General features: G+C 41.9%; 3 protein-coding genes across 3 annotated transcripts; all 3 read right to left on the bottom strand.

The window, feature by feature from the left end:
* Positions 1-3,680: 3,680 nt before the first annotated feature.
* LOC138411893 (uncharacterized) lies at positions 3,681-6,738 on the bottom strand. The gene is made up of 2 exons (XM_069533332.1): positions 6,556-6,738; positions 3,681-6,026 (listed from the first exon to the last, which is right to left on the bottom strand). The coding sequence occupies exons 1-2, from the start codon at positions 6,577-6,579 to the stop codon at positions 4,821-4,823; spliced, it is 1,230 nt and encodes a 409-aa protein (XP_069389433.1). The 5' UTR covers positions 6,580-6,738; the 3' UTR covers positions 3,681-4,820.
* A 196-nt stretch (positions 6,739-6,934) lies between these two features.
* LOC138411852 (uncharacterized) lies at positions 6,935-9,498 on the bottom strand. The gene is made up of 2 exons (XM_069533085.1): positions 9,316-9,498; positions 6,935-8,786 (listed from the first exon to the last, which is right to left on the bottom strand). Exons 1-2 carry the CDS (start codon positions 9,337-9,339, stop codon positions 7,581-7,583), a joined length of 1,230 nt encoding a protein of 409 aa, XP_069389186.1. The 5' UTR covers positions 9,340-9,498; the 3' UTR covers positions 6,935-7,580.
* Positions 9,499-9,961: 463 nt separating this feature from the next.
* LOC138411843 (uncharacterized) lies at positions 9,962-12,253 on the bottom strand. Its single transcript, XM_069533052.1, has 2 exons — positions 12,076-12,253; positions 9,962-11,546 (listed from the first exon to the last, which is right to left on the bottom strand). Exons 1-2 carry the CDS (start codon positions 12,097-12,099, stop codon positions 10,341-10,343), a joined length of 1,230 nt encoding a protein of 409 aa, XP_069389153.1. The 5' UTR covers positions 12,100-12,253; the 3' UTR covers positions 9,962-10,340.
* Between the last annotated feature and the right edge of the window lie 2,802 nt (positions 12,254-15,055).

The raw sequence follows: 15,055 nt of genomic DNA, 5'->3' as shown, positions 1-15,055 counted from the left end.
CTGAGCTCGCGCTTCAGAGCCTTGATTTCTGACTGGCAGTCAGGCTCGTTCTGGAGAACTTTTGTCCCCATAGCTTTGAGCTTGGTTGTGAGCTCATTGATTTCCTCTTCCAGTGCCATTTTCTCATGCACTGTCCTGTCGATCACCTGTTCCCTCTGTTTAATGGAGTACTCCAGCTCATTGACGTGGTTGCACCTTTGCTTGAGGTCACGTCTGATCTTGTGGATCTCTGCCTGCTGGCTTTGACAACGAGTACTCAAGGACCTGTAGTCCTTCTCTTGGAGCCTCAACTCTTTCTTGGCATCCTTAAGGTCGAGCTGTAGTTCTTCCTTGAGTTTTTCATAATCTGCATTCTGCATGCTCTCCTTTTCCTTTTTCCATGAAGCTTCTTTGCAGGACATGGCGATCTTCAGACTGGCATTTTCATGAGCCAGATGCATATTCTTAGAATCCAAATTCTGCTTTTCCTCAAGGAGGTCCTCAAACAATTTCTCGTGGTCTGGCACCTGAAAGACACGAACAAACATATAACAGTTAAAAACACAGTCCCACACTCACTTTGAATTAAATGTTGATGAACCAGACCAACAAATCATTGATTTAACCACCAGTACATTTAAATACAGTTTCTTCAATTCTGTTAAATACAGTCTCTACATACTATGGATGTCACGATATGAAATTTTGGCGCAGAGCCAGAGGAAATGTCACGGTTTCAGGATTTACACGATTATTGATTAAATGAAAAACAAACAATATATAGCTAATGATATAACTAATTAACTACAATATTTATTATTATTGTCAACAATTCCGTTTACGTTTAATTACGTGACTTGCGAGAGATTTCACCACGCAGTGCACACACAAATTAAAAAAAATCACTAGTATGCTACTGCTAGCATTCTAGCATTAGCACCAATGTGATGGGTTCATTTAAAGTCCATCCCCTCACAGAAAAAATATTTTTGAGTTTGAGACAAACATTGGAAAAATAAAATAAAATCGTCGATGTGTCCTGCTTAGAAACCTTACCCTTCCTGACTTGTTCTTTGGCATGTTGGCCAAATATAGGGGTATTATATATGTGTACTGAAGTATATACTGTCTTCTGACGGTCTCGTGTATCGAAGATTTGTGGATCTGTGGTCTAGTTTTGGAGCTGTTGTGCTCATAAGGTCTCCTCCATAACTCTTATAGGCACTGAACCTGGTAGTGATGGCTTTGAAGTAAAGATAAATTACATTAAACAATCAAAGTCAAATATGACATCATAGACACTGTCACATTTGACATCATAGACACTGTCACATGTGACATCACAGAAGCTGTCACATGGGACATCACAGACACTGTCAGTTAAATGTGATATTAAACAAACAGTTTTCCATGATATGAGCCCTACAATCATTTCTTTTTAGATGTGAATCTAAAATGTGAAGAATGAAAGTCTGAAAATACATCTCGTTTTTTAAAATCAGAAGTGACCACATTAGTAGGAGCGAGGGGTGGAGCCTGACTGAGAGCTCGAGGACACTGCATGCCCTCCTCGACCTGCACCCATTGGACATTACTAGCTTTCAATCACATCATATACACATCATATATTTGACTCTATATGGAACCATGACTTACAAAATGAACACCAGGGTGTATTGAGGAAGAAACAAGAGATGATTGATTCAATTTCAAATGTCTTTATTTTTTTAAGAATGGTTTCTCTCTTGTGACAAATGTACTTATTGTAAGTTGCTTTGGACAAAAGCATCTGCTAAATGCCCTAAATGTAAATATTTTCTTCATTTCCTTTGCCGCTTCTCCTCCTTCTCTCTGTCTAGTTTGTCTCTCTGCTCCTGCCTCTTCTTCTCTTGCAGCTCCTTCTTTTGCCTCTTCTCTGCCTCTTTCTTTGCTTTCTTTTGCTCCTTTTGAATCCTTGCCTTGTCCTTATCGGTCATCAAGGCCAGTTCCTGAAAAGACAGAGACGACAAGTGTTTAGATATTTTCTCTTTCGAAAGTCTGAATAAGAAACAAACTTAAAGTGCAACAAGTTCTTATTCAGATCAAACAGAGCTGATGTGACTTACCTGAAGCTTGATCTGTTTCAGAATGAGCAGCTTTAGTATGTCTGCCTCATGCTTGGCCGCCCACATCTGCTCAGTATTGCTGACCAGTTTCTCCAGCTCCTTGATTTTTGTGAAGCCAGCCTCCTTCTCAGCCTGCTCACTACTGAGATGGTCCTCCAGAGTGTTAACTTTCGTCTCCCACTCAGTCTTGTTCTGGAGGATCCTTGCCTCGATGGCTTGCTGCACGGAGATGAGCCTCTGGTTGCTGGCTTCCAGTGCCATATTCTGACTGCTGAGACTGTTGATCACCTGATCCGTATAGACAATTCTGGCCTCATGTTTGGTCACCCACTTCTCTTCTGTGACCTTGAGCTGTCTCTCCAGCTCCTTGATTCGATTGGAGCCAGCCTCCTTCTCCACCCGCTCACTACTGAGATGGTCCTCCAGAGTGTTAACTTTAGTCTCCCACTCAGTCTTGTTCTGGAGGATCCTTGCCTCCATGGCTTGCTGCATGGACAGGAGTTTCTTGTTGCTGGCTTCCAGTGCCTTATTTTGACTGGTGAGACTGTTGATCAGCTGATCCGTTTGGACAATTCTGGCCTCATGTTTGGTCACCCACTTCTCTTCTGTGACCTTGAGCTGTCTCTCCAGCTCCTTGATTCTACTGGAGCCAGCCTCCTTCTCTGCCTGCTCACGGCTGAGCTCGCGCTTCAGAGCCTTGATTTCTGACTGGCAGTCAGGCTCGTTCTGGAGAACTTTTGTCCCCATAGCTTTGAGCTTGGTTGTGAGCTCATTGATTTCCTCTTCCAGTGCCATTTTCTCATGCACTGTCCTGTCGATCACCTGTTCCCTCTGTTTAATGGAGTACTCCAGCTCATTGACGTGGTTGCACCTTTGCTTGAGGTCACGTCTGATCTTGTGGATCTCTGCCTGCTGGCTTTGACAACGAGTACTCAAGGACCTGTAGTCCTTCTCTTGGAGCCTCAACTCTTTCTTGGCATCCTTAAGGTCGAGCTGTAGTTCTTCCTTGAGTTTTTCATAATCTGCATTCTGCATGCTCTCCTTTTCCTTTTTCCATGAAGCTTCTTTGCAGGACATGGCGATCTTCAGACTGGCATTTTCATGAGCCAGATGCATATTCTTAGAATCCAAATTCTGCTTTTCCTCAAGGAGGTCCTCAAACAATTTCTCGTGGTCTGGCACCTGAAAGACACGAACAAACATATAACAGTTAAAAACACAGTCCCACACTCACTTTGAATTAAATGTTGATGAACCAGACCAACAAATCATTGATTTAACCACCAGTACATTTAAATACAGTTTCTTCAATTCTGTTAAATACAGTCTCTACATACTATGGATGTCACGATATGAAATTTTGGCGCAGAGCCAGAGGAAATGTCACGGTTTCAGGATTTACACGATTATTGATTAAATGAAAAACAAACAATATATAGCTAATGATATAACTAATTAACTACAATATTTATTATTATTGTCAACAATTCCGTTTACGTTTAATTACGTGACTTGCGAGAGATTTCACCACGCAGTGCACACACAAATTAAAAAAAATCACTAGTATGCTACTGCTAGCATTCTAGCATTAGCACCAATGTGATGGGTTCATTTAAAGTCCATCCCCTCACAGAAAAAATATTTTTGAGTTTGAGACAAACATTGGAAAAATAAAATAAAATCGTCGATGTGTCCTGCTTAGAAACCTTACCCTTCCTGACTTGTTCTTTGGCATGTTGGCCAAATATAGGGGTATTATATATGTGTACTGAAGTATATACTGTCTTCTGACGGTCTCGTGTATCGAAGATTTGTGGATCTGTGGTCTAGTTTTGGAGCTGTTGTGCTCATAAGGTCTCCTCCATAACTCTTATAGGCACTGAACCTGGTAGTGATGGCTTTGAAGTAAAGATAAATTACATTAAACAATCAAAGTCAAATATGACATCATAGACACTGTCACATTTGACATCATAGACACTGTCACATGTGACATCACAGAAGCTGTCACATGGGACATCACAGACACTGTCAGTTAAATGTGATATTAAACAAACAGTTTTCCATGATATGAGCCCTACAATCATTTCTTTTTAGATGTGAATCTAAAATGTGAAGAATGAAAGTCTGAAAATACATCTCGTTTTTTAAAATCAGAAGTGACCACATTAGTAGGAGCGAGGGGTGGAGCCTGACTGAGAGCTCGAGGACACTGCATGCCCTCCTCGACCTGCACCCATTGGACATTACTAGCTTTCAATCACATCATATACACATCATATATTTGACTCTATATGGAACCATGACTTACAAAATGAATACCAGGGTGTATTGAGGAAGAAACAAGAGATGATTGATTCAATTTCAAATGTCTTTATTTTTTTAAGAATGGTTTCTCTCTTGTGACAAATGTACTTATTGTAAGTTGCTTTGGACAAAAGCATCTGCTAAATGCCCTAAATGTAAATATTTTCTTCATTTCCTTTGCCGCTTCTCCTCCTTCTCTCTGTCTAGTTTGTCTCTCTGCTCCTGCCTCTTCTTCTCTTGCAGCTCCTTCTTTTGCCTCTTCTCTGCCTCTTTCTTTGCTTTCTTTTGCTCCTTTTGAATCCTTGCCTTGTCCTTATCGGTCATCAAGGCCAGTTCCTGAAAAGACAGAGACGACAAGTGTTTAGATATTTTCTCTTTCGAAAGTCTGAATAAGAAACAAACTTAAAGTGCAACAAGTTCTTATTCAGATCAAACAGAGCTGATGTGACTTACCTGAAGCTTGATCTGTTTCAGAATGAGCAGCTTTAGTATGTCTGCCTCATGCTTGGCCGCCCACATCTGCTCAGTATTGCTGACCAGTTTCTCCAGCTCCTTGATTTTTGTGAAGCCAGCCTCCTTCTCAGCCTGCTCACTACTGAGATGGTCCTCCAGAGTGTTAACTTTCGTCTCCCACTCAGTCTTGTTCTGGAGGATCCTTGCCTCGATGGCTTGCTGCACGGAGATGAGCCTCTGGTTGCTGGCTTCCAGTGCCATATTCTGACTGCTGAGACTGTTGATCACCTGATCCGTATAGACAATTCTGGCCTCACGTTTGGTCACCCACTTCTCTTCTGTGACCTTGAGCTGTCTCTCCAGCTCCTTGATTCGATTGGAGCCAGCCTCCTTCTCCACCCGCTCACTACTGAGATGGTCCTCCAGAGTGTTAACTTTAGTCTCCCACTCAGTCTTGTTCTGGAGGATCCTTGCCTCCATGGCTTGCTGCATGGACAGGAGTTTCTTGTTGCTGGCTTCCAGTGCCTTATTTTGACTGGTGAGACTGTTGATCAGCTGATCCGTTTGGACAATTCTGGCCTCATGTTTGGTCACCCACTTCTCTTCTGTGACCTTGAGCTGTCTCTCCAGCTCCTTGATTCTACTGGAGCCAGCCTCCTTCTCTGCCTGCTCACGGCTGAGCTCGTGCTTCAGAGCCTTGATTTCTGACTGCCAGTCAGGCTCGTTCTGGAGAACTTTTGTCCCCATAGCTTTGAGCTTGGTTGTGAGCTCATTGATTTCCTCTTCCAGTGCCATTTTCTCATGCACTGTCCTGTCGATCACCTGTTCCCTCTGTTTAATGGAGTACTCCAGCTCATTGACGTGGTTGCACCTTTGCTTGAGGTCACGTCTGATCTTGTGGATCTCTGCCTGCTGGCTTTGACAACGAGTACTCAAGGACCTGTAGTCCTTCTCTTGGAGCCTCAACTCTTTCTTGGCATCCTGAAGGTCGAGCTGTAGTTCTTCCTTGAGTTTTTCATAATCTGCATTCTGCATGCTCTCCTTTTCCTTTTTCCATGAAGCTTCTTTGCAGGACATGGCGATCTTCAGACTGGCATTTTCATGAGCCAGATGCATATTCTTAGAATCCAAATTCTGCTTTTCCTCAAGGAGGTCCTCAAACAATTTCTCGTGGTCTGGCACCTGAAAGACACGAACAAACATATAACAGTTAAAAACACAGTCCCACACTCACTTTGAATTAAATGTTGATGAACCAGACCAACAAATCATTGATTTAACCACCAGTACATTTAAATACAGTTTCTTCAATTCTGTTAAATACAGTCTCTACATACTATGGATGTCACGATATGAAATTTTGGCGCAGAGCCAGAGGAAATGTCACGGTTTCAGGATTTACACGATTATTGATCAAATGAAAAACAAACAATATATAGCTAATGATATAACTAATTAACTACAATATTTATTATTATTGTCAACAATTACGTTTACGTTTAATTACGTGACTTGCGAGAGATTTCACCACGCAGTGCACACACAAATTAAAAAAAATCACTAGTATGCTACTGCTAGCATTCTAGCATTAGCACCAATGTGATGGGTTCATTTAAAGTCCATCCCCTCACAGAAAAAATATTTTTGAGTTTGAGACAAACATTGGAAAAATAAAATAAAATCGTCGATGTGTCCTGCTTAGAAACCTTACCCTTCCTGACTTGTTCTTTGGCATGTTGGCTAAATATAGGGGTATTATATATGTGTACTGAAGTATATACTGTCTTCTGACGGTCTCGTGTATCGAAGATTTGTGGATCTGTGGTCTAGTTTTGGAGCTGTTGTGCTCATAAGGTCTCCTCCATAACTCTTATAGGCACTGAACCTGGTAGTGATGGCTTTGAAGTAAAGATAAATTACATTAAACAATCAAAGTCAAATATGACATCATAGACACTGTCACATTTGACATCATAGACACTGTCACATGTGACATCACAGAAGCTGTCACATGGGACATCACAGACACTGTCAGTTAAATGTGATATTAAACAAACAGTTTTCCATGATATGAGCCCTACAATCATTTCTTTTTAGATGTGAATCTAAAATGTGAAGAATGAAAGTCTGAAAATACATCTCGTTTTTTAAAATCAGAAGTGACCACATTAGTAGGAGCGAGGGGTGGAGCCTGACTGAGAGCTCGAGGACACTGCATGCCCTCCTCGACCTGCACCCATTGGACATTACTAGCTTTCAATCACATCATATACACATCATATATTTGACTCTATATGGAACCATGACTTACAAAATGAACACCAGGGTGTATTGAGGAAGAAACAAGAGATGATTGATTCAATTTCAAATGTCTTTATTTTTTTAAGAATGGTTTCTCTCTTGTGACAAATGTACTTATTGTAAGTTGCTTTGGACAAAAGCATCTGCTAAATGCCCTAAATGTAAATATTTTCTTCATTTCCTTTGCCGCTTCTCCTCCTTCTCTCTGTCTAGTTTGTCTCTCTGCTCCTGCCTCTTCTTCTCTTGCAGCTCCTTCTTTTGCCTCTTCTCTGCCTCTTTCTTTGCTTTCTTTTGCTCCTTTTGAATCCTTGCCTTGTCCTTATCGGTCATCAAGGCCAGTTCCTGAAAAGACAGAGACGACAAGTGTTTAGATATTTTCTCTTTCGAAAGTCTGAATAAGAAACAAACTTAAAGTGCAACAAGTTCTTATTCAGATCAAACAGAGCTGATGTGACTTACCTGAAGCTTGATCTGTTTCAGAATGAGCAGCTTTAGTATGTCTGCCTCATGCTTGGCCGCCCACATCTGCTCAGTATTGCTGACCAGTTTCTCCAGCTCCTTGATTTTTGTGAAGCCAGCCTCCTTCTCAGCCTGCTCACTACTGAGATGGTCCTCCAGAGTGTTAACTTTCGTCTCCCACTCAGTCTTGTTCTGGAGGATCCTTGCCTCGATGGCTTGCTGCACGGAGATGAGCCTCTGGTTGCTGGCTTCCAGTGCCATATTCTGACTGCTGAGACTGTTGATCACCTGATCCGTATAGACAATTCTGGCCTCACGTTTGGTCACCCACTTCTCTTCTGTGACCTTGAGCTGTCTCTCCAGCTCCTTGATTCGATTGGAGCCAGCCTCCTTCTCCACCCGCTCACTACTGAGATGGTCCTCCAGAGTGTTAACTTTAGTCTCCCACTCAGACTTGTTCTGGAGGATCCTTGCCTCCATGGCTTGCTGCATGGACAGGAGTTTCTTGTTGCTGGCTTCCAGTGCCTTATTTTGACTGGTGAGACTGTTGATCAGCTGATCCGTTTGGACAATTCTGGCCTCATGTTTGGTCACCCACTTCTCTTCTGTGACCTTGAGCTGTCTCTCCAGCTCCTTGATTCTACTGGAGCCAGCCTCCTTCTCTGCCTGCTCACGGCTGAGCTCGTGCTTCAGAGCCTTGATTTCTGACTGCCAGTCAGGCTCGTTCTGGAGAACTTTTGTCCCCATAGCTTTGAGCTTGGTTGTGAGCTCATTGATTTCCTCTTCCAGTGCCATTTTCTCATGCACTGTCCTGTCGATCACCTGTTCCCTCTGTTTAATGGAGTACTCCAGCTCATTGACGTGGTTGCACCTTTGCTTGAGGTCACGTCTGATCTTGTGGATCTCTGCCTGCTGGCTTTGACAACGAGTACTCAAGGACCTGTAGTCCTTCTCTTGGAGCCTCAACTCTTTCTTGGCATCCTGAAGGTCGAGCTGTAGTTCTTCCTTGAGTTTTTCATAATCTGCATTCTGCATGCTCTCCTTTTCCTTTTTCCATGAAGCTTCTTTGCAGGACATGGCGATCTTCAGACTGGCATTTTCATGAGCCAGATGCATATTCTTAGAATCCAAATTCTGCTTTTCCTCAAGGAGGTCCTCAAACAATTTCTCGTGGTCTGGCACCTGAAAGACACGAACAAACATATAACAGTTAAAAACACAGTCCCACACTCACTTTGAATTAAATGTTGATGAACCAGACCAACAAATCATTGATTTAACCACCAGTACATTTAAATACAGTTTCTTCAATTCTGTTAAATACAGTCTCTACATACTATGGATGTCACGATATGAAATTTTGGCGCAGAGCCAGAGGAAATGTCACGGTTTCAGGATTTACACGATTATTGATCAAATGAAAAACAAACAATATATAGCTAATGATATAACTAATTAACTACAATATTTATTATTATTGTCAACAATTACGTTTACGTTTAATTACGTGACTTGCGAGAGATTTCACCACGCAGTGCACACACAAATTTAAAAAAATCACTAGTATGCTACTGCTAGCATTCTAGCATTAGCACCAATGTGATGGGTTCATTTAAAGTCCATCCCCTCACAGAAAAAATATTTTTGAGTTTGAGACAAACATTGGAAAAATAAAATAAAATCGTCGATGTGTCCTGCTTAGAAACCTTACCCTTCCTGACTTGTTCTTTGGCATGTTGGCTAAATATAGGGGTATTATATATGTGTACTGAAGTATATACTGTCTTCTGACGGTCTCGTGTATCGAAGATTTGTGGATCTGTGGTCTAGTTTTGGAGCTGTTGTGCTCATAAGGTCTCCTCCATAACTCTTATAGGCACTGAACCTGGTAGTGATGGCTTTGAAGTAAAGATAAATTACATTAAACAATCAAAGTCAAATATGACATCATAGACACTGTCACATTTGACATCATAGACACTGTCACATGTGACATCACAGAAGCTGTCACATGGGACATCACAGACACTGTCAGTTAAATGTGATATTAAACAAACAGTTTTCCATGATATGAGCCCTACAATCATTTCTTTTTAGATGTGAATCTAAAATGTGAAGAATGAAAGTCTGAAAATACATCTCGTTTTTTAAAATCAGAAGCGACCACATTAGTAGGAGCGAGGGGTGGAGCCTGACTGAGAGCTCGAGGACACTGCATGCCCTCCTCGACCTGCACCCATTGGACATTACTAGCTTTCAATCACATCATATACACATCATATATTTGACTCTATATGGAACCATGACTTACAAAATGAACACCAGGGTGTATTGAGGAAGAAACAAGAGATGATTGATTCAATTTCAAATGTCTTTATTTTTTTAAGAATGGTTTCTCTCTTGTCACAAATGTACTTATTGTAAGTTGCTTTGGACAAAAGCATCTGCTAAATGCCCTAAATGTAAATATTTTCTTCATTTCCTTTGCCGCTTCTCCTCCTTCTCTCTGTCTAGTTTGTCTCTCTGCTCCTGCCTCTTCTTCTCTTGCAGCTCCTTCTTTTGCCTCTTCTCTGCCTCTTTCTTTGCTTTCTTTTGCTCCTTTTGAATCCTTGCCTTGTCCTTATCGGTCATCAAGGCCAGTTCCTGAAAAGACAGAGACGACAAGTGTTTAGATATTTTCTCTTTCAAAAGTCTGAATAAGAAACAAACTTAAAGTGCAACAAGTTCTTATTCAGATCAAACAGAGCTGATGTGACTTACCTGAAGCTTGATCTGTTTCAGAATGAGCAGCTTTAGTATGTCTGCCTCATGCTTGGCCGCCCACATCTGCTCAGTATTGCTGACCAGTTTCTCCAGCTCCTTGATTTTTGTGAAGCCAGCCTCCTTCTCAGCCTGCTCACTACTGAGATGGTCCTCCAGAGTGTTAACTTTCGTCTCCCACTCAGTCTTGTTCTGGAGGATCCTTGCCTCGATGGCTTGCTGCACGGAGATGAGCCTCTGGTTGCTGGCTTCCAGTGCCATATTCTGACTGCTGAGACTGTTGATCACCTGATCCGTATAGACAATTCTGGCCTCATGTTTGGTCACCCACTTCTCTTCTGTGACCTTGAGCTGTCTCTCCAGCTCCTTGATTCGATTGGAGCCAGCCTCCTTCTCCACCCGCTCACTACTGAGATGGTCCTCCAGAGTGTTAACTTTAGTCTCCCACTCAGTCTTGTTCTGGAGGATCCTTGCCTCCATGGCTTGCTGCATGGACAGGAGTTTCTTGTTGCTGGCTTCCAGTGCCTTATTTTGACTGGTGAGACTGTTGATCAGCTGATCCGTTTGGACAATTCTGGCCTCATGTTTGGTCACCCACTTCTCTTCTGTGACCTTGAGCTGTCTCTCCAGCTCCTTGATTCTACTGGAGCCAGCCTCCTTCTCTGCCTGCTCACGGCTGAGCTCGTGCTTCAGAGCCTTGATTTCTGACTGCCAGTCAGGCTCGTTCTGGAGAACTTTTGTCCCCATAGCTTTGAGCTTGGTTGTGAGCTCATTGATTTCCTCTTCCAGTGCCATTTTCTCATGCACTGTCCTGTCGATCACCTGTTCCCTCTGTTTAATGGAGTACTCCAGCTCATTGACGTGGTTGCACCTTTGCTTGAGGTCACGTCTGATCTTGTGGATCTCTGCCTGCTGGCTTTGACAACGAGTACTCAAGGACCTGTAGTCCTTCTCTTGGAGCCTCAACTCTTTCTTGGCATCCTTAAGGTCGAGCTGTAGTTCTTCCTTGAGTTTTTCATAATCTGCATTCTGCATGCTCTCCTTTTCCTTTTTCCATGAAGCTTCTTTGCAGGACATGGCGATCTTCAGACTGGCATTTTCATGAGCCAGATGCATATTCTTAGAATCCAAATTCTGCTTTTCCTCAAGGAGGTCCTCAAACAATTTCTCGTGGTCTGGCACCTGAAAGACACGAACAAACATATAACAGTTAAAAACACAGTCCCACACTCACTTTGAATTAAATGTTGATGAACCAGACCAACAAATCATTGATTTAACCACCAGTACATTTAAATACAGTTTCTTCAATTCTGTTAAATACAGTCTCTACATACTATGGATGTCACGATATGAAATTTTGGCGCAGAGCCAGAGGAAATATCACGGTTTCAGGATTTACACGATTATTGATTAAATGAAAAACAAACAATATATAGCTAATGATATAACTAATTAACTACAATATTTATTATTATTGTCAACAATTACGTTTACGTTTAATTACGTGACTTGCGAGAGATTTCACCACGCAGTGCACACACAAATTTAAAAAAATCACTAGTATGCTACTGCTAGCATTCTAGCATTAGCACCAATGTGATGGGTTCATTTAAAGTCCATCCCCTCACAGAAAAAATATTTTTGAGTTTGAGACAAACATTGGAAAAATAAAATAAAATCGTCGATGTGTCCTGCTTAGAAACCTTACCCTTCCTGACTTGTTCTTTGGCATGTTGGCTAAATATAGGGGTATTATATATGTGTACTGAAGTATATACTGTCTTCTGACGGTCTCGTGTATCGAAGATTTGTGGATCTGTGGTCTAGTTTTGGAGCTGTTGTGCTCATAAGGTCTCCTCCATAACTCTTATAGGCACTGAACCTGGTAGTGATGGCTTTGAAGTAAAGATAAATTACATTAAACAATCAAAGTCAAATATGACATCATAGACACTGTCACATTTGACATCATAGACACTGTCACATGTGACATCACAGAAGCTGTCACATGGGACATCACAGACACTGTCAGTTAAATGTGATATTAAACAAACAGTTTTCCATGATATGAGCCCTACAATCATTTCTTTTTAGATGTGAATCTAAAATGTGAAGAATGAAAGTCTGAAAATACATCTCGTTTTTTAAAATCAGAAGCGACCACATTAGTAGGAGCGAGGGGTGGAGCCTGACTGAGAGCTCGAGGACACTGCATGCCCTCCTCGACCTGCACCCATTGGACATTACTAGCTTTCAATCACATCATATACACATCATATATTTGACTCTATATGGAACCATGACTTACAAAATGAACACCAGGGTGTATTGAGGAAGAAACAAGAGATGATTGATTCAATTTCAAATGTCTTTATTTTTTTAAGAATGGTTTCTCTCTTGTCACAAATGTACTTATTGTAAGTTGCTTTGGACAAAAGCATCTGCTAAATGCCCTAAATGTAAATATTTTCTTCATTTCCTTTGCCGCTTCTCCTCCTTCTCTCTGTCTAGTTTGTCTCTCTGCTCCTGCCTCTTCTTCTCTTGCAGCTCCTTCTTTTGCCTCTTCTCTGCCTCTTTCTTTGCTTTCTTTTGCTCCTTTTGAATCCTTGCCTTGTCCTTATCGGTCATCAAGGCCAGTTCCTGAAAAGACAGAGACGACAAGTGTTTAGATATTTTCTCTTTCGAAAGTCTGAATAAGAAACAAACTTAAAGTGCAACAAGTTCTTATTCAGATCAAACAGAGCTGATGTGACTTACCTGAAGCTTGATCTGTTTCAGAATGAGCAGCTTTAGTATGTCTGCCTCATGCTTGGCCGCCCACATCTGCTCAGTATTGCTGACCAGTTTCTCCAGCTCCTTGATTTTTGTGAAGCCAGCCTCCTTCTCAGCCTGCTCACTACTGAGATGGTCCTCCAGAGTGTTAACTTTCGTCTCCCACTCAGTCTTGTTCTGGAGGATCCTTGCCTCGATGGCTTGCTGCACGGAGATGAGCCTCTGGTTGCTGGCTTCCAGTGCCATATTCTGACTGCTGAGACTGTTGATCACCTGATCCGTATAGACAATTCTGGCCTCACGTTTGGTCACCCACTTCTCTTCTGTGACCTTGAGCTGTCTCTCCAGCTCCTTGATTCGATTGGAGCCAGCCTCCTTCTCCACCCGCTCACTACTGAGATGGTCCTCCAGAGTGTTAACTTTAGTCTCCCACTCAGTCTTGTTCTGGAGGATCCTTGCCTCCATGGCTTGCTGCATGGACAGGAGTTTCTTGTTGCTGGCTTCCAGTGCCTTATTTTGACTGGTGAGACTGTTGATCAGCTGATCCGTTTGGACAATTCTGGCCTCATGTTTGGTCACCCACTTCTCTTCTGTGACCTTGAGCTGTCTCTCCAGCTCCTTGATTCTACTGGAGCCAGCCTCCTTCTCTGCCTGCTCACGGCTGAGCTCGTGCTTCAGAGCCTTGATTTCTGACTGCCAGTCAGGCTCGTTCTGGAGAACTTTTGTCCCCATAGCTTTGAGCTTGGTTGTGAGCTCATTGATTTCCTCTTCCAGTGCCATTTTCTCATGCACTGTCCTGTCGATCACCTGTTCCCTCTGTTTAATGGAGTACTCCAGCTCATTGACGTGGTTGCACCTTTGCTTGAGGTCACGTCTGATCTTGTGGATCTCTGCCTGCTGGCTTTGACAACGAGTACTCAAGGACCTGTAGTCCTTCTCTTGGAGCCTCAACTCTTTCTTGGCATCCTTAAGGTCGAGCTGTAGTTCTTCCTTGAGTTTTTCATAATCTGCATTCTGCATGCTCTCCTTTTCCTTTTTCCATGAAGCTTCTTTGCAGGACATGGCGATCTTCAGACTGGCATTTTCATGAGCCAGATGCATATTCTTAGAATCCAAATTCTGCTTTTCCTCAAGGAGGTCCTCAAACAATTTCTCGTGGTCTGGCACCTGAAAGACACGAACAAACATATAACAGTTAAAAACACAGTCCCACACTCACTTTGAATTAAATGTTGATGAACCAGACCAACAAATCATTGATTTAACCACCAGTACATTTAAATACAGTTTCTTCAATTCTGTTAAATACAGTCTCTACATACTATGGATGTCACGATATGAAATTTTGGCGCAGAGCCAGAGGAAATATCACGGTTTCAGGATTTACACGATTATTGATTAAATGAAAAACAAACAATATATAGCTAATGATATAACTAATTAACTACAATATTTATTATTATTGTCAACAATTACGTTTACGTTTAATTACGTGACTTGCGAGAGATTTCACCACGCAGTGCACACACAAATTAAAAAAAATCACTAGTATGCTACTGCTAGCATTCTAGCATTAGCACCAATGTGATGGGTTCATTTAAAGTCCATCCCCTCACAGAAAAAATATTTTTGAGTTTGAGACAAACATTGGAAAAATAAAATAAAATCGTCGATGTGTCCTGCTTAGAAACCTTACCCTTCCTGACTTGTTCTTTGGCATGTTGGCCAAATATAGGGGTATTATATATGTGTACTGAAGTATATACTGTCTTCTGACGGTCTCGTGTATCGAAGATTTGTGGATCTGTGGTCTAGTTTTGGAGCTGTTGTGCTCATAAGGTCTCCTCCATAACTCTTATAGGCACTGAACCTGGTAGTGATGGCTTTGAAGTAAAGATAAATTACATTAAACAATC

Source organism: Paralichthys olivaceus, chromosome 10, assembly GCF_024713975.1.
Source record: "Paralichthys olivaceus isolate ysfri-2021 chromosome 10, ASM2471397v2, whole genome shotgun sequence".
Classification (NCBI taxonomy): Eukaryota; Metazoa; Chordata; class Actinopteri; order Pleuronectiformes; family Paralichthyidae; genus Paralichthys; species Paralichthys olivaceus.
The sequence above is the reverse complement of the archived record's forward strand: the minus strand, read 5'-3'. Positions and strand labels throughout refer to the sequence as shown.

What these genes read in the sequence shown, in the direction of transcription:
- LOC138411893 (XM_069533332.1), bottom strand. Translation starts at nt 6,579, where the DNA reads ATGCCAAAGAACAAGTCAGGAAGG. An exon ending in CAAAGAACAAGTCAGGAAGG is followed by an intron (nt 6,027 to 6,555) that starts GTAAGGTTTCTA and finishes CGTGTCTTTCAG; the next exon opens with GTGCCAGACCACGAGAAATT.
- LOC138411852 (XM_069533085.1), bottom strand. Translation starts at nt 9,339, where the DNA reads ATGCCAAAGAACAAGTCAGGAAGG. An exon ending in CAAAGAACAAGTCAGGAAGG is followed by an intron (nt 8,787 to 9,315) that starts GTAAGGTTTCTA and finishes CGTGTCTTTCAG; the next exon opens with GTGCCAGACCACGAGAAATT.
- LOC138411843 (XM_069533052.1), bottom strand. Translation starts at nt 12,099, where the DNA reads ATGCCAAAGAACAAGTCAGGAAGG. An exon ending in CAAAGAACAAGTCAGGAAGG is followed by an intron (nt 11,547 to 12,075) that starts GTAAGGTTTCTA and finishes CGTGTCTTTCAG; the next exon opens with GTGCCAGACCACGAGAAATT.